Source organism: Trichosurus vulpecula, chromosome 8 (assembly GCF_011100635.1).
Source record: "Trichosurus vulpecula isolate mTriVul1 chromosome 8, mTriVul1.pri, whole genome shotgun sequence".
In the NCBI taxonomy this organism is placed as follows: domain Eukaryota; kingdom Metazoa; phylum Chordata; class Mammalia; order Diprotodontia; family Phalangeridae; genus Trichosurus; species Trichosurus vulpecula.
The window spans coordinates 147565274-147592754 of record NC_050580.1 but is presented as its reverse complement, the minus strand read 5'-3'; the positions used below and the strand labels follow the sequence as shown (position 1 = coordinate 147592754).

Genomic DNA, 27481 nt, shown 5'->3' with positions numbered 1-27481 from the left:
TATTAAAAAGGTATTTGGCAAAGCTTAATAAGAAAGTAATTTTCAAAACCCTTCAGACTGTTTTTTTTTTTGGAGGGGGACAGACAAAGGGAAGAAAAGGCTTTGCTATAAAACATTTAGATTAATCATCTAAATAATAAAAAGGAAGTTCTTGTTCCCATATTTAAAGAAACAATAGGCAACAGAATGTAGAGCTTATGTCTAATTATAATAGCACTGCTTGTATGCCTTGGCATTTTAAGATAAGTATCAATAAAATTACATTCAAGGATTTTATTTAGTGGTCAAGCTAAAATATGCTGCCAAAATTATCTATTGTATGTCACTGAGATACTTTTATGATGGACACTTAAAGACCAGAACTATATATTTATATAACTGTCCACATAATAAAGCATTTAATTTATTTAGTTAAAAATTCAGTAATTCTGGATTTTTGTCAATGAACCTCCTTGCATTACTAAAGATCGTTTAATAATGTTGTCAAGAGAAGGAATCAAAGCTTCCAGAAATAGATAAGGATCAATGTTCAGAGAGACTATTTCCATCCCTATCACTCATATTCACCTGTATGTACACATCCTTAAAACACATTTTCTGACTGTTTTTGCTTTTCTTTATATCCATAGGTCTTGGCACAGTGCTGGCACATAGTAGTAAACTCTTAATAAATGCTTGTTGATTAATAAAAGACCTATTAGAAAATTAAAAACCGTAGAAGACACAAACCATTTTTCTGTTGAGTTTTGTCATTATATCCCGTGCAAGTGTAAAAAATGCCTGAAAATTAAAAAAAAATTATTACATACTCATTTTTACACTAATAAAAATGTTTTTATTAAAATTTTTACTAAAACTTAGGCTTTTGTTCTTTAACCATCTACTTCTGTCAAATGAGAAGCCAAGAAAATAGGTAGACAAGATACCATTTCAGAAAAAAGGAGTCCAGATTTTTTTCAGTATTAAAATAAAATTTCTAAAAGTGTATCATTGGTAAAATGATCTTGGAAAAATAGTGCTTAAACTTTTTTATTCAAAATTTCATATCTTGTCTTTATATTCATTTTTAATTTTCCCTGGTATTTAGTATGTCTGGTTTTTGAGATAAATTCATTTTAATACTGTGTCATTTAGTTATCAACAAAAATATGTAATATTCCCTTCTCTCTCAAAAGGCTAACTTAAAGAGAAGCCCTCCCAGGTAAAGAATGTCAAAAACAATCCAGCTCTTTTCAAAGCATCTGGGTTAGGCCCCACCTCACTGGGAACCTGATTGCTATCTGCCAAATAAACAGGATCTAGTGTAGGTTAGGTCCTTTTTGCAGGAAGGGTTGGGGGGTGGGGAAATGGAGCTCTTGTCCTTGCTTCCCTTTATTAGAATTTAGGGCGACCTAGCTCATGAAGGAGAAATCAAACCAGAGAGAACTTGAGTGAGGTGCCCAGATTGTTGAAGGGGGCTCATACCTCATGACTAGGCCACATTCTCAGCTGACCTCCTCCCCTTAGGATGAAGTGATTAGGAGGGGCTGAGGGCTCTTAGCCTACTGCCTTATTAAATGTCCACCAATCAAGGTTGAGTTTCACTTGTCAGGGGAGTTCTCTATCAGAAGGAACACATCTGATTTAAGGTGTTTCAGAGTAAAAGTGTTTCCAAAGATAATTACAGAAAAAGGAAAAGAACCCATATGCTCTAAAATACTTATAGCAGCTCTCTTTGTGGTGGCAAAAAACCGGAAATTGTGGGGATGTCTATCATTTGGAGAATGCCTGAACAAGCTGTGCCATATGATTGTGATGGATACTACTGGGCTATAAGAAATGATGAGCTCGATGATCTTAGAAAAACATGGATAGACTTGTACGAAATAATGAAGAGCAAAATAAGCAAAACCAAGAGAACGTTGTGTATAGTAACAGCAATATTGTCTTAAGAACAACCTTCAGCAACTAAGTAATTCTGATTATTATAAATACCCACATTTACTACAAAGGACCTATGAATGAAGATGCTATCTGCATCCAGAGAAATAACTGATAAATAAATATATAGAATGATTTTACATAAATATAGATATTTATATCTAATGGTAGCCATCTCTAGTGTGGGGAGTGAAGAAAAAAAGGAAAAGAGTTACATGATAACTTTAATGTATATTTAAAAGTAATAACTAATAACAAGTTGTACATAATAGATTTGCAGTTTCATGTGCAATCACCTTCCCCCACCCCATTCTACTATGTAATGGAAAGACTTGCTTTATTTTTTTAAATTCAAAGTAAAACAAAAAAATTGAATGTTTTATGTGAGTCTGCTTTCTTTCTTCACAGTGAACTACAACTATTCCAGGCGCTGTAACTAGGATCCTAAGGCTCTCGCCTTTATAAGTTATTGCCTTCCTTCTTCATAATCTCTCTCCTCTTTATCTTTAACTGTTCATTTTTATTTCTAAAATTTATCTAACACCTGAAAACCTGAAGAGGAGGAAGTATCCAGGAGAATGTGATCGATAGTGTCAAGTGTAGCAGAAATCAAGCAGGATGAGCATTGAGCAAAGGCCATTAGATCTGGCAATTAAAAGATAATTTGTAACTTTGGAGAGGACAATTTCAGTTGAAAGATGAGGATATATTACAGAAAATTTAGAAGAGAGTAAGAGATTAGGAAGTGTAGGTACCTAGGATAGATGGTTTTCTTAAAGAATTTAGCCGTTATATATCAGAATTGTGGAATCAAAAGAGGATGATTTTATAGATGAGAGAGACGTGTCATGTTTGTCGGTAACAGAGAAGGAGCCAGTAGAAAGGGAGAAATTGAGGATGAGAGTGGGGATGATAGTAGGGGGAAATTTGCTGGAAAATACAGAAGGGGATGGGAGCAAGGCTGTATAGAGCAAAGAGAAAAGCTATCTCTTCATCTGAGACCACAGTGAAAGAGGAAATAGTGGAGAATGAGAGAAATGATTATTTCTCTTTTGTATTTAATAATTAATTATTGAATAAGGGCCAAGATTTTTCTCCTTTTCTACTTCCTTATCCAGAAATCAACTAGTGTGACAAATCTTACTCAAAGGCTTACTCAGCCATGAAAGATAAGATCTAATCAAAGACAGTAAAGAAATTCTAAGTTTAGGCCAGGGGTGGGGAATCTGCAACCCTCCAGGCACATGTGGCCCACTAGGTCCTCAGGTGTGGCCTTTTGACTGGCTCCAAACTTCACAGAACAAATCCCCTTAAATAAAAGAATTTGTTCTGTAAAACTTGGACTTAAGTCAAAAGGCTGCACCCAAGGACCTGGAAAGCCACATGTGGCTTAATGGGCCACAGGTTCCCCACTCCTAGTTTAAGTGAATGGATTGATTCCTGCTCATTGTGTTTACTCACACAGCTCTGAGAAAATGGATTCTCCTGTTTGTCAGATGAGTAATATGGAAATTGATAAGTCTCTCTGACCAATATTTGGGTGCTCAGTGTCATGTGCCCCAAGACCCTCATTGGAATAGGTCCACCTCTCATTACAATATTCATTCTTTCATTACTTGTTAACCAATCAGAGTTGACTGCCACCCTCAGGAACACCCACCCTTCCAAGGACATATAAGCACCGAATAGGTTTCATGAGCGGTCTTCGGCATTCAAGAGTGTCACTGACCCTTTTATTAATAAATGCTAGCATTATTAATAAAATGATTAATTACCCAGAAACTATGTCTCTTGAACCTTCTAAATGTCACAAGGAAGATATCTGGGTGGTATAAGATGAGGAAGGGAAAAGAGGGAGGTCTAGGCTTCCATATTTTCAGTGAAGTTATGAGGCCAGGTCCTTAGCTGAGAGGGTGCTGGAGAGGGTGCAACAGATGACTTGAAGAGAGACAAGGTGGTTTGGCACAGCCACCATGGAAAGAGGAATAGCAAATCAACTGGGAAGGAATAGAATGTTTGCTTGCTGCATTGAGGACCCAGTTGAGATTAGATAATATAAGTTTATATGGACAATGTCAGCACCATTTCACAGTTCCCTCCAGCCTCACTTACTAACTATGAATAGAAGCAAAGGAGATGGGTGGTAGAAGTAATTCAATTTCTGTTACTGCCTCATTTCACTCCATTTATTGCACTGTTTTCTCCTTCAGAGAGGTGTTTTTCTGAACCCATGTGAACTTCCGGTCAGCTACCTTGTTCCTGGACCCCTTGATTTCTGCTACCTGCACTTAACAGAATCTGCACTTACTATAATTACTGGCTACCCTCTTGTTAACAAGTTTAAAAAACTATCCTTATCCTTTTCAACTTTAGTACTCCTTTTGTAACTGTGGACTAGGACCTACTCTTCAATATAGTCTCTGATCTGAGCTTCTAAGAAGCAATTCTTACCTAGTTTAGCTCTTATCTCTCTGACCTCACTTATTTTTGCATCAAATTAGTAACAATTTAATAGCAGTACTCTGGGCAAAGCAATGTTTTCCTATAGATTCAATAACTCTCAATGAATAAAGTACACACAAATCTATTTCTCTATCCCTAAGTTCTTTCAACTTCTTTTAGTACCTGCCTGTGTAGTACTCTGCCTATAAAATATCTTAGACATTCTCACTGACTCAAGATGAAAATGGTCAAGATTAATTTCGTGACCCTATTCCCACATCAGAGGGCAATACAACCATCTCTAATGATATGCCAAGTAAAGAATCTATGACACATCTTTGGTTCAACGATACGACAATATTCTCTCTATACCTCTCGTATCCATGTAGCCTGTGATCCTAAAGTTGTTTTATGCATCCTATCTCCAAGACTGATATATTTTGCTTGTATAGAAATCATGTGCTTTAAAATTTAGTGTTCTAGCATTTGATTTTTTTCTCCTAGGTTGTCCTTTATTTCAGTATATTTGCATTCTGGTGTATGATTGTTTTCTCTTTCACTTCTTTGGAGAGATTCACCGCCATGCATTCAAGTTTTTCTCTTCTGATTATTTCAATTGCAAAGGCCAAATTCTTCCATTTGTTCCTCCTTAACTGCTTTTTAAGATTCTGATTTCTCTCTTGAACCATTCAGGATTATCTTGCTGCAGTTCTCTGCTCTCATGAAAATCCATAGGGTTTTGTGTTTCAACAGGTATTGATTTAATTTCTTTTGTCTTGCAGTATTTACTTAGAGATTTGTGATCTTTTAAGTGTCTTGGTAACCAACTTCCTTTCTGATTTTAATATTTTTCCTGGTAATTTACCTGCTTGTGTTCTAAGTATTTAACTCTCTTCCCCTCCTTCCCCTTGGCCCCTTGGTGATTTTTTTTCCCCTTATATTCCCTATCACTCACTTTCTTATTCCTTCTTTGATGGTGGGTTTACTTCTGGATGGACCTCAAAGGTGTCTCAGTTTCCTCCCACTTCAGGGAGTTGACTTTCCAATGGCCTCAGTCCCAGCCCCAAGTGACTTCTGGGAGGATGGCACTTGCAACAGTTGGATGCCAATCCCTGTTCAGGCCTAGTACGGCTCCACAAGCTGGCACTCTGCCTTCATTTCTACCATTCTTTAGTTCTCTGGCTAAATGGATTCATCCTAGGAAAAGAAGGATGGGTTCCAGACTTCATTTACATTTCCCTTTACCACAAATGTTTGGGGACAGTTGAAGTCTGGTGTTTCACAGAATAGTGGGGTAAGGAAAGGGGCAGAATATTCCAGATGAGACTGCAATAGTAGCAGGAAAATTGTTAAGTGGGTGTGGTTTGTACCCAGCTGCATGGAACATGGAAGCTGCAGGGGGGGTGGGGGTGGGGGTGGGGTGTGGAAATAAGTGCTAAATGAGTAGCTTAGGGATTAGTTAATCAAGTGGCCATGGTGGCTGTCACTTTGTCAGACTTCTTGGTTTCTTAGTCTGTGGAGGCAGCTGTAATTGTTCTACCTCTGGTATGTATATAATTCCTCTTCTGGCAGTTTCTGACAGTGAGAACTCATACTAGGGGACTTCAGAATGCATATCAATACTCAAAAATACCCAAACTTACCAGTTCCTCAATCTGCTCAATTAACATGACCTCTTCTTCCACTCAACTTCAGCTACACTCAAAAATGGTCATGCCTTTGATCTTGCTATCACCCACAAGTGTTTTTCCATTTTTGTTAACTTTGAAATTCCTTTATTTGATCATAACCTTATAACATTCCCTCTTTCCCTCTGCCTTATAAGCTTTAACCCTATTTTTCACCCTTGCTATACTCTCCAGTCCCTCTATCCCACAGTTCCTTTTCAGGCTATCACCCCAAACATGGCTATAATCTCCACCCTTCCCTATCTTGTGAACCAGTTAAATTCTATCTTATCCTTTACACTAAAGTCCCTTGCCCCCTTTATCCTATTACTGATCATGCTTTGTCAAACTCCAACCACGGATTTCTCCCACCATTACTCCTAGGAGCCTTTGCTGTATTGAATGAAACTAGAGAAAATCAAGAGACAAATTTGTTACATAATCTTAACTGGGCACTGCAATAAGGCAATACTTTTACAACTCCCTACTTGCTTCACTCCCACTCATCACCAAACCTTCATTCTTCCTCAAGCCTCCCAAGCAATCCCCTTTCCCCAACCTCTTAGCTAAGGACCCTACCTCCTACTTCACACAAAAAAAAATTGAGGCCATTTGTTGAGAATTCTTTTCACATCACTCAGACATCCGCCTCCACTGCTTCTTCCTTCACCCTTTCTTACATGAAGAGGTGACTGTTCTCCTTGCCAAGACAAAGCCTTCTCCGTGTACCTTGGATTCCATTCCATCTTCTCCAACAGATTTCTCCTTCTAACATACCCACTTTCCCCACTATCTTTAATTTCCCCATGTCTCCTGGTTGCTTCCCTGCTGCCTACAAAAATACTCATGTCTCCTCTATCCTTAAAAAATCCTCACTATCCTATAATCTACATTAGCCAATACCTACGTATCTCCAATACCTCTACCTCTCCTCCTTTTTGTGGCTAAACTCCTAGTTGACTAAACCACACTTGCTGACTTGACTTGTTTACTTGAGAAAGGCACCTAAAACTGGTGCCTCCAATTCTTCTCCTCTGACCCTCTTCTAAACCATCTGTAGTTTGGCTTCTAACCTCTCCAAAATTACCAGTGACCTCTTATTTATCAAATCTAATGTTTTCCTTTTGATCCTCAGCATTCTTACTTTCTCTGCAACTTTTGGCACTGCTAATTGCTCTCTTCTGGATATTCTAGAACAGGACTTCTTAAACTTTTTCCACTTGTGACCCCTGCAGCACTTCTTGAAACTGTGGGTCTCGAGGAAGCACTGTACATGATACTACATCTCACTCTGCATTTTCATTGGCTGTGTCTTGTGCCTGCCTGGAATTCTCCTTCCTCATCTTTTCCTTTTGGATTCCCTGCTTCTTTTATGATTCAACTAAATTCAGCCTCTGCAAGATGCCTTCTCCCTCGTTTTCTCCCCCACTGCAAGTACCCCCTCTGGGATCATCTCCAATTTACACTACATATATCATGTATATACATATATATACATACATATAATATATAATATATATAAAGATTGTTTGGTTTTCTCCTCAATTAGAATTTAAGACCTTTGAGGACAAAGACTTCATTTTTGACTTTCTTTATATTCCTGGTGCTTAGCACAATGCCTGGCAAATCGTAAATTATAATAGAATTGCTACTTACCAAGGTTAGATTTTTCCCCTTAAAGGTGAAAAAGCTGTTCTTATGACTTGAGCATTGCAGGCTACTGAGGCTCAAGTCAAGCATGTGTTAAACAGCTTCTTGGTGGCCTCAGGCCAGATTGACATGGATTTCTGGTCACCCAAAGCCCATCCAGGCCCTTCTGACTTGAGGTTAGGCTGCTCAAGTCACATTTCCCTGTTCTACTGATCAGACACTTTTCCATAAGGAGGCGAGAGGGGCCATATCTACTGAGGCTGAGTGCTACTGTATGCTAGTTGAATATCGTTCTCCTATGTTAAGGCTAAGTAAAGCTCAGTTCTGTTAACTGATGAATGATCCATGAAAGTCTCATTTCATTCCAACACCAACTGGATACTGGTGGAATCAGACCCGCCTCTAACATAACTATTTAATAAATGATTATTTACTGACTGAGGAAATGTCTAGTCCTCCATCTTGTTGGTCACATGATTCACTCCTCGGGTTTTTAGAGCATTTTACAACCTGCCCCTAACCTGCCTTTCTGCTTTCATTGTAGATTATTCAGCCAAGCCGAAAAATTCTGTTCCTCTATATCTTTGCTCATACTGCATCATCCCTAAAACACACTCATCTCATCTACTTCATCTCTATCTCAAGAAATCGTTCTCATCCTCCAAAGCTCAACTTGAACACTCTTACCTATTTCATGGTCTTCTCTGATCACTTGCTACCTTCAGTCAAAAGTGGAATTCTCAAAATCACTTAATTTGTAGTTGTCTAAGGCATTTTTACCATATTTTAAATAGTATAATATAAAAGCAGCATGGCATAGTAGGTTGAGAGTTGGCGTCAGACCAAAATGATCTGGGTTCAAGTCCTGCCTCTGATGCCTACTGGCCATGTGTTCCTGGGCAAGTAAATTAATTTCTCAGCATGCTAGGAAACTCTCTAAGATTATAAATTGCAGAGAAGTTGCCAAGCTGCATTGCTAGAAAATGTAGTTCCCTATGTAGTCCAGTAGTTCCCTATACCAATGAAATCAAAAGTTCAGTAACTATCCTTTTAGCATAGAGAGAATAATATGAATTTGGGAGTCCGAAGACATGGGCAGTTCTGCTTTTTAGTAGCTATACAACCTTTGGAATGTCCACTTAGCTCTATGAATCTCTGTTTCCTCTTTTATAAAATGGATCTACTAATAATAGTTGTACTCACTCCTTACAGGGTTGTTATGAATGAGATGACACACGTAAAGTGGTTTATAAATGTGCTTTATAAATGTTATATATACATAGATGTGTGTGCATGCATGTATAGCTGACATTAATATAGCATTTTAAGTTTTACAAAGCATTTCAAATCTTTTTAAAAATTTTATCCTCACAACAAACTTGTGAGAAAGGTACTATAGGTATTATTATCCCCATTTACAATTTAGGAAACAGACTCACAAAAGCTTAATGTCATTAAGTGTGGGAAATGGGATTTGAACTTGAGTGTTTCCGGATTTCAAGTAAAGTGCTTTTTGCTGTGTACACCCTTAATGCATTCAAGGCTAAATTATAAATTAAGTGCCTTAAGAAACTAAATGTTGGATACTATCAACAATTCTTTCTTTTAAAAAGCTTATGATTTTATAGGGGTTTCTGTGTGTTTTAACCTTGAAATTTATTATCATTTAATTAAAGATATTTTCTGATAAATCATACATTGTTGTCAAATGCCATTGTGTCATAGTACATGATACTTGATATATTCCAAATGTGTATAAGAAAGGAACAGTTCAGTCCTCCTGAGGGAGTTCTAAGGCACAGATTTGAAAGCAATTAATATCTTTCTGCTTTGGGCTTTTCTAAGATGATACAAATAGTTACAAATAGGTAAGAAAAACTACTATGTCTGCTACTCTAAGACTTCTAACTTCTTAGATGAATGAAAAAAATGAAATTATCCTTCTATCTTTAATTCAATAGAACTTAATTCTCTATTGAGCAACAGCAATCCATGTCAAGGGTGAACACTAAAAATCCAACAACCAGAGTCAACATAAAAGTCAGTTGCAGAAAAGAGAATGCAGAATATAGGTTGTCAATATAAGTTATTTACTAGGTTAAGAGGCAAAATGATCAAGGAATTTGTTCTGTCACAAGTTTCTAAGTACTATAAAAATTAATTGGCCAAGAACCTCTTACCTCTTCTACATTTATGCTGGATTTTGCGCTTGTCTCAAGGAATTTAATTCCATAATCAATTGCTAACTGTAAAAGAAATGAAAAATATTTTTATTACATATAAAGCTATTCACATACCCGAAACAAGTACATATATAATATACATACATATACATATATACATATATATATAAAATATACACACATATACACACACTTTTTTTTAATAGACTGCAAGCTGATATGGTAACCTCCTGTTTTCTCCTAGTCCTTCCCCACAGTTGATCAGACAAAGGAAGCCCATAAACAGTTCCTAAGATTTACATTTCAAGAGCAAGAAACAAGCTGTCTATCTTGGAAGTCTGGAATTATGCTGACTTCTAATTCAGACTATATTATAATCGTAAATAGAATAATTTGACTTCAGTATAAAAGGCAGGTGGCAGGTAATAAATTTACAACTTTTATTTTTCAGAACACATATGATATCTTCTGTTTATAGAGCAACAAGATAAAGGCCATTCTTTTGTCTTTTAGCTCTAAAACAGAAACTCTTGTTGTTAACTTGGGGTATGCCTAAGTCAGCCCATCGGTCTAAGGGCCTAAATTAGCCCTTCTTGTACAATTTTTCAATAGCCATTGTAATAGTGATAGAACAGATTCATTGGTGTAACAGAATCCAGCAGTACAGAAACAAGTTTAAGTACCAAATATGCATGCCTTTATCTTTTCTTGATTAATGAAATATTTATTTACTTTTTCACTTACTCTCAAATAGAAATGTAAGTAATTTATACTACTGAAGGCCATTAATAGTAAATGTTGTAAGAGGAAAAAAATCTGCAGTACTGTTTGAAACACACGAACTATATCTTGTACACATCATTTAAGCCAATTATAAAACTAAATTATAAGAGTTAAAAACTATATACTACTAACACTTGAAACCAATTTAAAAGATATATAAAAAAATATGCTATTCTTTAAAAGTGAATTCCAAGTACTTGAGTTAAGCAGACATGAAATTATGAAAATTCTAAAAATACAGAATGAAAAGTTTAATTCATAGCTTGAAGAACTAAAAGGCTTATTTGTGTAAAGTGATATGTGACTATTGTGCAGTAAAAAGTTCTTACAAAAATTATGAATAGAGAATTAGCAGCTATTAAAACTTCACTGACAGTCTGATCCCCACCCCTTTACCCTCAAAGTTTCTGGGTATATTTACATAACAAACTTAGAGATAAGACCTTTAATGCTGTAAGGAGTTTAAAAAGCCTTTCTTTTCATAGACAACATGTAACACATTTTTCATCAATGAGTTATTAGCTCAGTAGCTTCAGATGTGAATACTAATTTACACCTTTCTGATATGGATTATTTCTTAGGTGAATGTATATCTTTAAAGAACTATAAAACAAATACATATTCAGGACAGTGAATAAAAGCTATTGGGTTTTTTTTTTAATGCTACAGATGGTGTTTGCTTATCTTGGATAAATTTCAACTATTTTATTATTCAGTCAAAATTTACCTTTTCTCCTCTTTCTTTTGATACTTGTCGTTTGTCATTCATATCACTTTTGTTGCCCAGGATCATTCTTTCAACATCTGAAGAGGCATGCTAAAGAGGGAAAAGAAAACCTCGTAAAGGGATCTTGAGGAAAGTAACAGTTATTCAACAGTCAAATTCTAAATTCTGTCAGAAATATATACATTTTATAATAAATAAAACAAAATAATTTGTTTGATATAAAGCTTTATCCTTAAAAAGAAAAAAAAGCAAACAAGACAGAGGAAGCTATAACATAAGACTTCAGAGAGCCTGAGCAAAGATTTGCTTAGTTTCATTCTGGGATCTGGCTATTTTATGCATAAACAAGTTGAAATAAAACTTATCTATCCACAAAATGTTCACTTTTTGAATGATTAATACCAATAATACATCTTGGAATGAAATAGTAGGAAAAATATCTTGGATCCAGAAACATTGTAAGATTAAGTTTTTGGAAGGTTGATATGGATATGCCTAAAAATCATTTCATATTGATAGTCCCTTTTTATAAAAGTCAAAGAGAAAAAAATTCTTGAATTTAAAAAATGTGTAATGAAGCTTAAATTAAACTACGGCTCTTAGACCTTCAAATCTAAGGATTGCCAAGAAGGAAAAAAAATGTCATAAGGGCAAAATCATAATAAAATAACAACAGCTAGTGGGGGAAGAACATTGTATTGAGAATCAACTTGAATTCTAGTTACAGTCGCTATTAATTAGCTATATAATGACTGATGACAATCTCTTGGGGTCTTAGTGTCATTATCTATAAAATGAAGAGATTGGACCAGATCTTTTTTTCTCATCCTTTTTTAAAATAAAATTTTATTTTTCTTAGTCAGCAAAAATCCACCTTCCTTCCCCCTCATATCCCAGTCCAAATTGAGAAAGAAAAATAAAATTCCAGGTACAAATATACAGTCAAGCAAAATAAATTTCCACATTGACCATGTCCAAAAAAAGTTGTCTCATTCTGCACTCTGAATTTTTCACTTCTCTAGCAGGAAATGAACGGCATGTTTCATCATCAGTGCTTTGGAGTCACGGTTGGTCATTACACTGACCAGAGTTCCTAAGTCTTTCAAAGTTGATTGTCTTTACCATATCGTCATCATTACATAAATTGTTCTCTCGGCACCGTTCATTTCACTCTTCATCAGTCCATGCATGTTTCTGGGTTTCTCTGAAACCATCTCCTTCATTATTTCTTAAAACACAATAGTACTCTATCACGTTTCTGTGCTATAACTTATTCAGCTACTCCCCAGCTGATGGGAACCCCCAGTTTCTAATTCTTTGCCACCACAAAAAGAGCTAAACATATTACCGGTACATTCTCAGTTTGTTTTGCTGAGGACTAAGCCGTCTCTAAATCTACCTACCCTCTAATTCCTCCTTATCCATCTTCCCTCTTCCCCCTATTTCCCTATTGAATAAAATGTATTCCTATACCCAGCTGTGTGTGTGTGTGCGCACACGCGTGTGTATGTATAAACTTTGATCAGGTTAGATGAGAGTAAGGTTCAAGCGCCAGCCACTTTCCCATCTCTTCCTCCTTGTTTGTATAGACTTTTACTTGTGTACCCCCGATTATGTGACATAACCTAACTTTCCTTTCCCTTTCCTCATTATGTATTCTTCTTCTCCTCCCTTCCCATTCTCCTTTTAAGATCGTTAAGACATAATAGAACCAGTGCTAAGCCTTCTAATTAGATGCTTTCTATGACCTACTCATGGTGATAGGGTTCAGAGGAGTGACATGTACCATTACCCTTGTTAGATTCTTCATGATTATCTGTGTTTACCTTTTTCTCTTGACTTCTGTGTTTGCACTTCAAAGTTTCTTTTCATCAAGAATATTTGGAAGTCCTTTAATTCATTAAAGATCCATCTCCCCTCCGCCCCCCCAGCATTATACTCAATTTTGCTGGGTAAAGTATTCTTGGTTGTTAAGCCTAGATCTTTCCCATTCCAGAATATCATATTCCAAGATCCTTCATAGTGGTGGCTACTAAATTGTCTGTGATCCTGACCAAGTTTCTGGAAGTTTCACTTGAGCCTTTCTTATTTGATGATGGATTCTCTTTATTTCTACTTTTCTCTCAGGTTTAAGAAATCTGGGAAGTTCTCCATTATAATCTTTTGAAGCATGATATCTAGACTCTTTTTTGGTCATGGTTTCAGATAATTTCTATAACACAGAAGCTTCACACATCTCAGCAAACTGATCTAACTCCTAGATAGACAAAAGAAAGCCTCATTAGTCCATGAGGAAAAGTTAGTTTCAAAGACCCCATTCACTTTGCCTCTCCTCAATTTTCCCACTAAACAAAAATTTTTCTCAAATACCTCTTCAATGTTTCTTATCCAGTTTTTAATATTTTCAAAAGATTTTTCATTAGTGATGTCATATACCAGCATAATTCCCTAAAAGAGAAAAAAACATATTTGACTATTTTTTTACATTATATATCGTTATTACTTATGAATCTTTCCTAAAAGCACCTTACAAAGGTGCTATGAGACTTTGATCATAATTAAGCTCTCATTAGGAATCACATTAGTTTTAAGTGAAACAACCATTCCATTTTATCCTATGATACAAATCAGAATTAAGTAGCACTGAAAGAGTATTTTTTTAATTCAATTTTATTTTATTTTTAGGTCCTAATTCTTTCCCTCCCCCCTCTTCCTCTTTCCCCATTGAGAAACCAAGAAAAACAAAACCTATAACAAACATGTATAATCAAACAAAACAAATTCTCATATTAGTCATATCAAAACCAAAACAAAACAAAATCCTTAAACCTCAATGTGAATCCTAAATCCATCACCTCTCTATCTGGAAATGGGTAACATGTTTTATCATGAGTCCTCTGGAATTGTAGTTGTTCACTGTGTTGATCACAGTTCCAAAATCTCTGGAAATTGTTTGTCTTTACAATATTATGATTACTGTATAATCTGTTCTCTTGGTTGTGCACACTTCATTTTGCATCAGTTCATGTAAGCTTTTCCAGGTTTCTCTGAAACCATCCTTTTAATAATTTCTTACAGCACAATAGTATTATATCACATTCATATACCATAACTTATTTACTCATTTCCCTAAATAATGTACATCCCCTCAGTTTCCAATTCTTTGCCACCACAAAAAGGGCTGTCAAATATTTTTATATATTATGGATACTTTTCCTCTTTCTTTGATCTCTTTAGGGTAGAGACCTAGTAGTGAAGTGACTGAGTAAAAAGGTATGCACAGATTAATATACTGCTTTAGGGATACAGTTTCAAACTGCCTTCTAGAATGGCTGGACTAGTACTGAAATGTTAAAAGCAGCAATATCATTTGTGATAGATTATCATCGCACAATTCATGCTTCTTTAGAAATTGCCTTGTATATGGGGCAGCTAGGTGGTGCAGTGAGTAGAGCACCGGCCCTGGAGTCAGGAGGACCTGAGTTCACATCTGGCCTCAGGCACTTGACACATGTACTAGCTGTGTGACCTTGGGCAAGTCACTTAACCCCAATTGCTCTGTCAAAAAAAAAGAAGAAATTGCATATATCATATATGCATATATGCTTCTGAATTAAGAGTGAAACCATATTACTTTTAAATGATTTCTTCAAAATCTGGTCAAAATTTCAGGAATAATCTAGGTAAAACCATACATATTTAAAATACAGCATATTTGTTATACAAATCTATTGAAATACACAGTCCAGAATGTGAGCTAATTGTGGGCAGAGGGCATATTTCTCATTTTTCTTTGTATCCCCAGAGCCTACCATAACACCTCACCTGTCCTTATAAGATACTTAGTAAATGTTCTTCGAATTAAAGCTGTAAACCCTATTTTCAGTATTTCTAAAATACTCAGCACCATAATGAAAAAGTCTTTGACTTTAAAGGTCAATAAACCAGCAAAAACATTACACTTCATTTTAATATTACATATTTCAAGACAATGGGGAAGTTAACACCTGGCTCCAAAATCTAGACTATCTTTCTCCTAACACATTAAGATCTCAATTTAACAAAAAATGAATTAAAGGAATGGAAGTTTAAGCAATTTGTCTAAAGCTGAAGAGTTATGATAACAATTAGGTATTCCTACTTCTCACCTTACTGGCAAGCCATTTAAACTTTGATTGCTATTTATGGGGATGTACCTTAAAACATTCCAGGTCTAATTGGTACTAAAGCCCAAAAGTACCTTTGAACATATTTTTGTATCATAATTCAAGGTTTTAACGTGAGTCTTCCTGAACATAGGTCTGAGAGCCAGAGATAAGCCATGGTGACTGAAACTGAGCTTATACTGCAGGCCAGCCTTTCTCCCCAGCTACCAGGGAAAACAATAGCCAAAAAAGTAGGGGATCGAAGCGGGGCTGGATCAAGAAGTAACAAAGAAGGATCTGGTGGACAATATTTATCTCCACTAGATTCCAAGCTTCATAGAGCTGCAAATCTTCCAGTCAGTTATTTTCTCACCAGTTAAAAAGGCTACCAAAGAAACCCAGCAGAGGTGAGCCACAAGAAAGGGATGATGTTAGGGTGGACACAGAGAAAAGAGGTGACTTAGTGACAGCAGGGTGTGACTAAAGAAGGCACAAGAAGAATGTGGTAACAGTGAACAGTTATAAGGCCAGTGATATGTTAAAGTACAAGACAATTTCAGAACCTGTAACCATGTGATTATCACTAAAAGGTGACAATAGCAAAGAGCATGGCAAAAAAAAAATGCATTTTTATTACTAGTTTTCTTCTTTATCAAGAAAGTTCTTTCAACCATGACAACTATAATTTAGAATCTAACTTCAATGCTATACTCTTGAAAAAGGAGTAACTAATGTTTTATTTTCACCTGAATAGTTAGAAAACCTTAATATATACTCACCATGGCTCCTCTGTAATAGGCTGTCGTGATTGTTCGGAATCTTTCCTGCCCAGCTGTGTCCCTAAAATTCAAAAGAAAGAAAACAATAATATTAAAAGTCATCATTATTGAAGAAAAACTATAAACTATGGGTGATATTATTAAGGGTAACAAGTGCAATATTTTCTTAAGAAAGAAGAAAAGGAACCCAAGGAGCCCCTGAAATTTGGAGGTGGTAGCAGTTACAGAACCTGACAGGAAATCACAAAGACATCTGTAAAAATCTTGGATCTCAGGGATCCACAGAGCAAGAGAAAAATAGGTGAACTCTACTGGAAACTGGAATATAATGCCATTCCAAACTCGTGGGAGGATACAAGAGTTTCAAATTTTCTGACTCCAAGAGGGACTATTGAAATTTTTTTTTACAAAGATTTAATAAATTCCCTTTTAATATAGATTTCTTCACAAAATAATCAAGTGGGCTGAAATAATGCAGAAATTACTCAGTAAAAGATGCTAAACTGGGTTTGTTGAATAATTTTGTGAACAATAGAGCCCATTATTAAACTGAGATATCAGAGCCTAATATATATCCTTTAGTAATCCTAAAGACTTTCAAACAAAAACTCCAAGCTACTTAAATTGGAGTTATCATTTGTTTTTAGGTAGGTGATAGACCATAAGCACTAGGGTCTGTGTAATGAATTGGCTCCAAATTTGTTATATTTATCAGGAAATATCTAGTGAGAAGTCAGATTTTCTTGACATTTGGGAAAGTCAATGTCCCAAAATTTGCTATTTGTATCTAGAAATAACTGGACTCACAGAAACTAGGTAGCATTAAAAGGCACTTGCAAATTGCTAGATAAGATAACATGCACAAAAAAGGCCTAGTGTAGACCTAACTAAGGTCAACACGCCTCAGGGGAAATTGGGTAAATCTATTAGAAAATTGAAACATGTAATTCCATGTATCTGTCTGATACATGTAAAAACAAATAGATATACAGAGGAGGGCAATGGAATGAAAATCCGTGGGCAGAGAGAACAAATATTTTGGAACAGCCTCATCAGATTTACTGGCCATGAGAAGTGAGGGCCTGGAGGTTTAAATGCAGAACTGGTTGCTAGTGGAGGTGATAATGAACAAAATCACAAAAGCTTGCTCACTCTAAAGATATCAGCAGACAGCAACCCTGGAAATATAATCCAATTTCCTCTTTAACCTGCAATTATCTTTTCATCAACAAGTTCTCAAAGATTATTGCACCCATGTTTCCTTGTTCCCATACCCAAAATTATAAGGACATGGGATCAGGAATTCTTTCTCTCTGGAAACACACAGGAAATAACATTAGGATAAAACATAAAAGGAAAGAGAACTCATCATTTAAAGTCAAGAATTAAATGTTTGAACGTTCAAAGAATGACTAGTGATGTACTTAGAACTTTTATGCCATACAGAGTATGTGTGCACCAGTAACACTGGGTACTAAATCATTAAAGGAAAACCTATGTTGTTGATACTGCGTTCCAATGAAGACAGCATGGTCTGATGGAAAAAGTGTTGACCTGAGAGTCAGGAAACCTGATTCTGTCACTAGCTGGCTATGTGACCTTGAGCAATATACGCTTTCTGGAATCAATTTTCTTTATGTGAAAATTAAACTACTGATGTCTAAGGTCTCTTTCGGCTCTGATATTTATGATTCTATGAAGACAGGGACAATTGGTTTTTGCCCTCAAGAGAAAACCATTTAATTTGTCAATTTATAAGAACCATCTTAGTTAATTGTTTGGATGAATCCATGGCTGTCAGTGCAACAGTGCAGACTGCAACCTATCCATGCTTTCTCATGCTTCAAGATTCTTATCCACATTCTCCCATATTTTCTACAGAAGGTCTATCTAAAAAACGAGGATTCTTTTTCTAGATTTATTTACATTGCATGGGTACCAATATAGCACTCAGACTATCCATCTGTTTGGCTCTCTTTTTTGTTACATTACTGGTCTACTCCCTTTCTGACTATAGATAATTTTATTAGTATCTTTTTACTCACTCTACTTTTGTAAAATTTTTTCATTACTGACCCTATACAGGCTCAGCATGCATCTTTCCATTGCCCTTTGGATCTGTAACTTTAATTCTTTGAGGAAAGTATTATTCCATGTTTCATTTTCTTCTGTTTTTCATTCTCTTGATTTTGTTTGACTGATTCTTGATATCTCATAGAGTCATTAGCTTCCACTTGTCCAATTCTAATTTTTAATTAATCGTTTTCTTCAGTGTATGTTTTTCCATTTGGCCAATTGTTTTCTACCGACATTTTTTGTCCTTCCTTTTCCAAGTTGTTGACTCTCTCTTCCATACCTCTAATTTTTTCCCAATTTTTCTTCTACCTCTCTTACATGACTTTTAAAATTCTTCTTGAGCTCTTCCAAGAAGGCTTTTTGGGCTTGAGATCAGTTAATATTCCCCTTTGAGGTTTCAGACGTGTGGGTATATTGACAATGTTGTCCTCTTCTGAATTTGTGTTTTGATCTTCCCTGCCACCATAATAAATTCTCTGTGATCAGTGGTGTTTTTTTTGTCGTTGCTTTTTGCTCATGGTGTTTGTCTTTTTCCTGGCTTTTAAAGTTGATCTCTGCTTCTGGGGCACAGGAGACACTGTCCCAACCTTCTTGTGCTGAGGTACAGGGCCCGATCACTGGCTTTGTGTGCTGGGACCTCAGATGCTGGCAGCTGGAGGCTGTAGGGGTCTGGTAGCTTATCTAGTGCTAAGCTGGAGCTGGTGGTGGTGGCCGGTATGTGCTGAGGCCAAGTGTGGTTTTTCAGCATTTTCCTGGTGCTACACTAAAGCTAGTAGGGTGGGGGTGGACAGCCGCTCACCCGGGGCTGTGCTGAAGCATGGAGAGGTTCAGCTGCCCACAGGCATATGTGGTGATTCTCCATGCAGGGGGAATGGGGGGGCGGCAGCATGAGGGGGGGTGGGCTGGTGTTGGCACTTGCCTGCTCTACCACCTTCTAAAGCTTAGGATCTCCCGCTGGTTTGCTGAGGTGGGGATTGCTGCTTGCTGGGACACCTCCCATCCTGTACTGTCCCCCTTCCACCAGAGTGAGAGGGCCCTTTCCTGTTAATCCCTCAAGTCTCACAGACTAAAAGAATCCACACCCTGTCTTTCTGCTGGCTCCAGTGTTCTAGGATTTTTCTTAGGGCAATATTTTCCAGGTTTTTTGAGGTCAATAAGGGAGGGTTGGATCAACTTACTGCTTATTCCACCATCTTGGCTCATGGAAATTCATATGAATGGCCTATTCCATGTTTCAAAGTCATACAGAATCACTGGGTCACCAAGAGAATATTGGTGTTCCAAGAAGAAGCTTGGAGTCATTAAATGCAGACTCTGCAACTTCCCAGATTCATTCCAGCCTGTCCTTTCCTTATTCTATTCTGGGGCCTTTGTTAAATTCCTCAGGCATTTAAAGTTCAGTGGTTCAGTTGTGTCCAACTCATGACTCCATGGATTATGTCATACCAATACTCTCCATGGTGTTTTCTTGGCAAAGATACCGTAGTGTTTTGCTATTTCCTTCTCCAATGGATTAAGGCAGAAAGAGGTTAAGTGACTTGCTCAGGGTCACACAGTTATTAAGTGTCTGAGGCTGGATTTAAAACTGAGGTCTCCCTGATACTAGGCCCAGTACTCTATCCAATGAGCCACCTAGTTATAGGCATTTAACTAGCTAAACATAAAAGTAAAAGTCAAGTGATCACAATAGAGAAGCACTTAGATAAACCTAAAGATGTGCTTCATTCCTTTTCACTTACTGTGGGAATAGAGATGGGAGATGGTACTAATCTTTTCCTCATCTCCCATGCCAATGTTCACCTCTATTCAGGTTCAAAAGTGAAGAGAGGTATTTCCATCATAAATTTATCTAGTCTCATTGCTTCAGCTACTTAGCATTTGCTGTGTGGGTGGGATGTGTAGATATCTAGAAAGATTAAAAAAAGAAAAAGAAATCTTTTCCATATTTGGAGGCCTTTGTTTTAAATGGAGTCAGAATACAGTGTTCATTACTTTCCTAGTTTTCTCTAATAGTATCTGATAAAATTAAGATGCTTTTGTCAGTGGGATATTGTTCATATTCCTGATTAAGCTAAAGGGGGTGCACTCGTGCCTGACTTACCAGATCTGCAGTTTGATTTTCTTTCCATCCAGCTCTATTGTTCTTATTTTAAAGTCAATTCCTGTTCAAAAAAATATATATTTGTGGTTAAGTTTCAAGAAAAAACAAAGATTTCCATTGAATTTAATATTCTCCAACGCACTAGAAAATGTGCACACAAAGAGGGTGTGAATGGTATGTTTTCTTTGAATAATATAACTCATGCTGAAGAAAGGAATGTCAACTACTTTGCAGAGAATTCCAACACACATGAAATATAGTATATTACAAACTTTAGTATCTCTAGATGCAATACATGTATAAGGATTCCATAATTTGGTAAGACTAGGTAACACGTTCTGTTCCTGAAATAGATGTCAATGTTAGCTTAAATTCTTGAGGTTTTTTCACCCTGGTAAAAGGATTAGAACTCTTGGAGACTTTCTCTTTCTCTTCTCTGATCTGACCATTAAAGCTCTATAACTAGAGCATAAGTCCCCTAAAGGCAAGAGCCATGTCTTTTTAATCTTTTTGTTTCTTTCATCCCCTACCACTAATGTACCGTACATAATTTTTAAAAAATGAATGAATGAATAAGTCCAAAAAGCTATTAAAAATTAAAGTCCTTCACATTAATATAGAGCTAGCATATATTGTATAGATATTTCTATGTACCATCAAAAGAGCCTTCATACTAGAATCTTAGCTGCCTAGCTTTATTTACTTGTATTAGGCTCAAAGGCAATCAGCAGGTCTGACAGTGTGGGAAAGCTATTTGGGACTCAGGCATTTTAGTCTCCCTTTTTGGACTACTAATGCTGTGAACACTTAAATAGTTCATTTTAATCAAGAACTACAAACACTTTACAAATATCAGCTTATTACCTTAAAGTAATGTTTATTTATTATAAGTAAATTAAGCTTTAAAGATACCAGTTAGTAACTAGGAATGAGTAGTAATTTACTAAATTCTTGCCGTCTCTCTACAGGATGGTATTGTGATAAGTGTGCACTGCTATATCATATTCTTTAATCTGGTTCTAGAGGTGGTTCCACTTCTATATTTGGCCACCCCCACAAGACTATATTTCTATTCTTTGAAAAAATGAAAGAATGAAAACTCTAATCAATACAGTAATGAACCACAAATCCAGAGGACTCATGATGAAGCATGCCATCCACCTCCTGATAAAGAGATGATAGACTCAGAGAACAAAATGAAGCATTTTTTTCTTTTTCTTTTTCAGCATAGTTAATGTGCAGATTTGTTTTGTATGACGGGGTGTGTGTGTGTGTGTGTGTGTGTGTGTGTGTGTGTGGCTCAGGAGGAAAGAATTGTAAGGAGAATAAATAGGTTAGAACTGAAAGTGGCAAACCTCCTAAGTAACAGCCTTCAAGAAAAGTAGAATGTATCAAATAGAAATCAATGACTCCATTAGAGAGCAAGAAATATTGTAACAAAGTCCAAATAATTGAACAAATGGAAGAAACTGTAAAATATATGATATAAAAACACAGACTTAGAAAAAAAAGGTCTAGGTGAGAGAAATTGAGAATCAATAGACACCCTGAAAACCATAAAACAATAAGCATTTATTAAGTGCTGCCCATGACGCTGCTAGCAGCAGCCAGATGGCTCATTGAATAGAGCGCTGGGCCTGGAGTCAAGAAGACCTGAGTTCAAATCCAGCCTCAGACACTTACCAGCTATTTGACAGTGGGCAAGTCACTTAATCTCTGTTTGCCTTAATATACTGGAGAAGGAAATGGCAAACTATTCCAGTATCTTTGCCAAGAAAACCCCATGGACAGTATGGTCCACAGGGTCATGAAGAATCAGATATGACTGAACAACAAGGCAGAATTAGCCAAATGGAAAAGAAGGTCCAAAAGACCACTGAAGAAAATACTACCTTAACAATTAGACCAGAGCAAGTAGAAGCTAGTGACTTGATGAGAAATCAAGATATTATAAAACAGAACCAAAGGAATGAAAAAGTGGAAGACAATGTGAAATATCTCATTGGAAAAAGCACTGACCTGGAGAATAGAGCCAGGAGAGATAATTAAAAAATTATTGGACTACCTGAAAGCCATGATCGAAAAAAGAGCCTAGATATCATCTTTCAAGAAATGATCAAGGAGAACTACCCTGATATTCTAGAGCCACAGGGCAAAATATAAATTGAAAGAATCCACAGATCACCTCCTCAAATAGATTCCAAAAAGAAAACTCCTATGAATATTGTCGCCAAATTCCAGAGCTCACAGATCAAGAAGAAAATACTGCAAGCAGCCAGAAAGAAACAGTTTGAGTATTGTGGAAACACAATCAGGATAACATGAGATCTAGCAGCTTCTACATTAAAGGATCAAAGGGCTTGGAATACGATATTCCGGAGGTCATCATATTCCAAGCCCTTTGATCCTTTAAGCTGTCAAGATAACACAAGATCTACCAGCTTCTACATTAAGGGACAGAAGGGCTTGGGATATGATATTCTGGAGGTCAAAGAAGCTAGGATTAAAACCAAGAATCACCTACCCAGCAAAACTGAGTATCATGCTCCAAGGCAAAATATGGACTTTCAATAAAATAGAGGACTTTCAAGCTTTCTCAGTGAAAAGACCAGAGCTGAATAGAAAATCTGACTTTCAAACACAAGAATCAAGAGAAGCATGAAAAGGTAAACAAGAAAGAGAAATCATAAGGGACTTACTAAAGTTGAGCTGTTTTGTTTACATTCCTACATAAAAAGATGATGTGTATGATTCATGAGACCTCAGTATTAGGGTAGCTGAAGAGAATATGCATATATGTGTGTGTGTGTGTGTGTGTGTGTGTGTGTGTGTATGTATGTATGTATATACATATGTGTATATATATAGACAGAGGGCACAGGGTGAGTTGAATATGAAGGGATGATATCTAAAAACATCAAATTAAGGGATGACAGAGGAATATATTGAGAGAGGGAGAAAGGGAGGGATAGAATGGGGTAAATTATCTCGCATAAAAGTGGCAAGAAAAAGCAGTTCTGTAGCAAGGGAAGAGGGGGCAGGTGAGGGGGAATGAGTGAATCTTGCTCTCATCAGATTTGACCTGAGAAGGGAATACCATACACACTCAATTGGGTATCTTACCGCACAGGAAAGAAGGAGGAAGAAGATAAAAAGGGGGGGAAGACAGAAGGGAGGGCAGATAGGGGGAGGAGGTAATCAAAAACAAACACTTTTGAAAAGGGTCGGGGTCAAGGGAGAAAATTCAATAAAGGGGGGTAGGTTAGGAAGGAGCAAAATATAGTTAGTCTTTCACAACATGAGTATTGTGGAAGGGTTTTACATAATGATACACATGTGGCCTATGTTGAATTGCTTGCCTTCTTAGGGAGGGTGGGTGGGGAGGGAAGAGGGGAGAGAATTTGGAACTCAAAGTTTTAAAAACAGATGTTAAAAACAAAAAAAAACTTTTTGCAGGTAACTAGGAAATAAGATACACAGGCAATAGGGCATAGGAATTTATCTTGCCCTACAAGAAAGGAAAGGAAAAAGGGATGGGGGGGAGTGGGGTGACAGAAGGGAGGGCTGACTGGGGAACGGGGCAACCAGAATATACACCATCTTGAAGTGGGTGGGAGGGGAGAAATAAGAAGAAAATTCGTAATTCAAACTCTTGTGAAAATCAGTGCTGAAGACTAAATATATTAAATAAATTAAATTTAAAAAAAAACAAAAAAAAAGAAAAAGAAAAAAAAAGTTACAGATCTCAAGTTTCAATAATTTTGCCAACAGATACATTTTATTTTATACTTATAAAGGAATTTTAAAATATTTTTAAATACCTGAAATTCTTTATTTGGAACAAATGTGAGGTAAAATGTAAGAGATGAGTTATGGACCAAATTTTTATTTTTCCCACAGGAGAAAGGATTTTAATAATCTTTTGCATGGAAAAAATAGAATTCAGAATTTTATTTACACTAAATAATTATTAACGGAACCATTCTTCATAAAAAAATATAGTCTATTAGTTCACAATAGCCTGTTTTCACAATGTATCTATTTATCTTGTTTGTTAAATCACTCAAAATTTTTCTAAGGAAAATCACTTGAGACTCCCAGGTTTCTATTAGAACTCTCAAAAAAGAAAATTTCACTGAATTTTTGCAATATATTTTAGTATTAACTTGGAATAAACATGAATAGACTAATCATTTCCAAATGAGTCTAATCTGACCACAATGGAGAAAAAGGTTTATAAATAAACTAACTTAAGTATCCAGCAAACATTTTGAACTTGACAGAAAATATTGAATACCAAACACATAATCAGAAAACTAAAGAAAATAAAATGGACCAAAAGATATTAAATAATTCCTCTGCCTATCTATTTTGCGAATAGGAAATGGCAAGCTGATTATGTTTACAACATAAATCAATAGCGATATATGCTACCACTTCCTGTGGAACAGGTTACATATCTGTTCATGTCAATAGTGGTTTTCTACTTAGTACTAAATTAAGTGCAATACTAGACACTGAGGATGCTACAACAGCAAATTCAAAGTACGCTAGCAAGAGGCAAAAATCAATATGTGAATTATAAATATGAAAGGATTTCCTCATTTTGTTTTGAGCCATAACAATACAAAAGCTAAAGGCTAAAACACTGAAGTTAATAATATAGCTAGGCAACTCAAGGCATCTTACAGATTAAAAAGTAAATTATCTACTTAACTCTCAAATTTTCTGATAGGAGATAAGTCACATGACAACTAATAATAAAAATATAAGCACATACCCACATGTGGATAAAGGGTTTCTAAAATACTAAAAGTATAAAAATGTCAAAGGGGAAAAGATGAACAGAAAATAAAATGCAATCATATTGTTGTGAAAATTCTGATGACAATGATGAAACATGTAGAAAAGTTTTTTTAAGCTGTATATCCAGTCAGCAAAATTAATTTAGCATTTCTATTATCATTTGAGAATGACAAAATTGAAGCATGACAAGTCTCTTACAAATTTTACGCATTTAAAATTAAATGTGTAAATAACTGCTAATTAGTCAGGAAGTAGTAATATGCATGCCAATGTTGAAATGTTAGCTTTAGAGCTGATCATTAAACAAGTATTTTGTAAACTTTCTTGAAAAGCATTTATATTTTGTCAAATACCCAAATTCTGATCTAAAATTCCTCGCAGGAAAAAGGCTTTAAATATTCCTAAGACTTCAGTTTCTTTCCCTACCATAAATTCATGGCAACCTGTAACAAAAAAATCCAAAAACAAGACTAGTGAAGTTTGCTATTCTTTTTCTCAATTAATTGTTTCTTAGACAATGTACCTTAAAAATTAGAAAACTACTTGAGTCTACTAATCTTCTAAACAGGGGATTTCCTTGTTTATACTTTCTGTATATGAGCCAGTTATGACTTTCATTTGCTGGGTCCCTATAAAACTAAAAGATGAAGTAAAAACACTGTCTTTATGATCTATTGCTATAAGAAAGCCCAAGTGGTAAGTCACTGAAATTATCACTAGAAAAAATAACACTGAAAAATGACACTGAAAAAATATATTGAAACTAATTCTTTAGACCCAAGCATTGAATATGTATTGTACTTTCCATTAATTCTGAAACAAATAAAAAAATTTAAATTGTAAAAATATCCCACATAAAGTTAACAAAGCTAAACAGAACTACTGAAATAGATTTTACCAAAAAGAAAACGGTTAGAGAATAGAAGCTAGGATGCATATTTTAAAAAATCAGATAATAATTGCGCCTGAAATAATTATTACCTGTTTCACTATTTTCCACAAAGAGTCCCAAAGTCACCCTACTCCTGTAAGTATTATTTTTATACCATTCCAAAAGATATAAAATCAAATAATCTGCTTTGCCTAGTCAGTATGATTCAGCTATTGACAAAAGGAACATTCTTTTAAGAACGCACAAACTAATGTCTTGAGTGGGAAAAAATGAAGTCATTCTACCATCCAATCCAAAAAGAAAGCTGTGCCAGATGTGCAACTTACAATGTTAAGGATCTTGTTAGCCTCTTGATGCAAACCAGTATTACTGTCACTAAACTGCTGCAAAATTAAGTGGCACTTATAATCTACCATGTCTAGTATAACAGATGGATAATTATAACAATCTATTACTGACTAGCAAGGTTAAAACAAACAGATGGAACATAGGCAAGTGAAAGGATAAGAGAAAAACCAACATAAGTGGCATAAAAGAAAGATATTTTCCAATTTGGCAATAAAAACCATTCCTCTTTCCATCTTTCCTTCCTCCACTCCTTCCTTTATGCTTTCCTTCTTTTCTCCTCTCTTCTCCTCCTCCTCCTCCTCCTTCTACTACCACTATTAATAATGATAATAATATTAACATTTGTATAGCACTAATTTCATGTTGATAAAGCACTTTGCACATATAAGCTCATTTTAAAATTCAAATTTCTACCACTCTAAAGCTGCTAATTATTCTGATATAAATACCCTATAAAACAAGATTTCAAAGTGTATAATATATACCCTAAAATACATGCACAGTGTCGTAATAAACTTATACAAGCCAATTTGCAATATGTCCCAAAATAATTTTAAAAGTATTGTTTTAAGAATTGTTTTCTTATCCTTGGAGTGATAAGGAATTCCTCAGCACAATATGATCATAAGAACTGTACAATCCAGGTTGGCTCTGTCAAACAGACCAGTAATATTATGACACTGGATAGATGCAAAGGAGAAGTCTTTACTTCAGTCTGAAATATTAGTTATTAGCTATCACTGATGTATTACAACACCAAAGTCTGGACCAAATGGAAAAAGCTCCATTAGGTATTTTTCCCCCATGGCCCACAGCTACTTTAAAACAATGTATTCCCATGAACACCCATATATAAAATATATATGTATAAAGTATAAAAATGAATACAGTGCCAAAATATTCTTTAGGGGCCTTTACATTCTTTACTGACATCCCTATAACACCAGGCCAAACTACATTCA

General features: G+C 35.8%; 1 protein-coding gene across 1 annotated transcript in view; it reads right to left on the bottom strand.

Moving 5' to 3' along the window:
- RAB8B (RAB8B, member RAS oncogene family) overlaps positions 1-27481 on the bottom strand; it is a 96124-nt gene that overhangs the window by 4644 nt on the left and 63999 nt on the right. The window contains exons 2-7 of the mRNA XM_036735142.1: positions 20474-20534; positions 16297-16357; positions 13743-13820; positions 11373-11462; positions 9860-9925; positions 730-780 (exon numbers count right to left, since the gene is read on the bottom strand). Coding sequence (XP_036591037.1) covers positions 730-780; positions 9860-9925; positions 11373-11462; positions 13743-13820; positions 16297-16357; positions 20474-20534 — 407 coding nt within the window. The remainder of the gene's footprint in view (positions 1-729; positions 781-9859; positions 9926-11372; positions 11463-13742; positions 13821-16296; positions 16358-20473; positions 20535-27481) is intronic.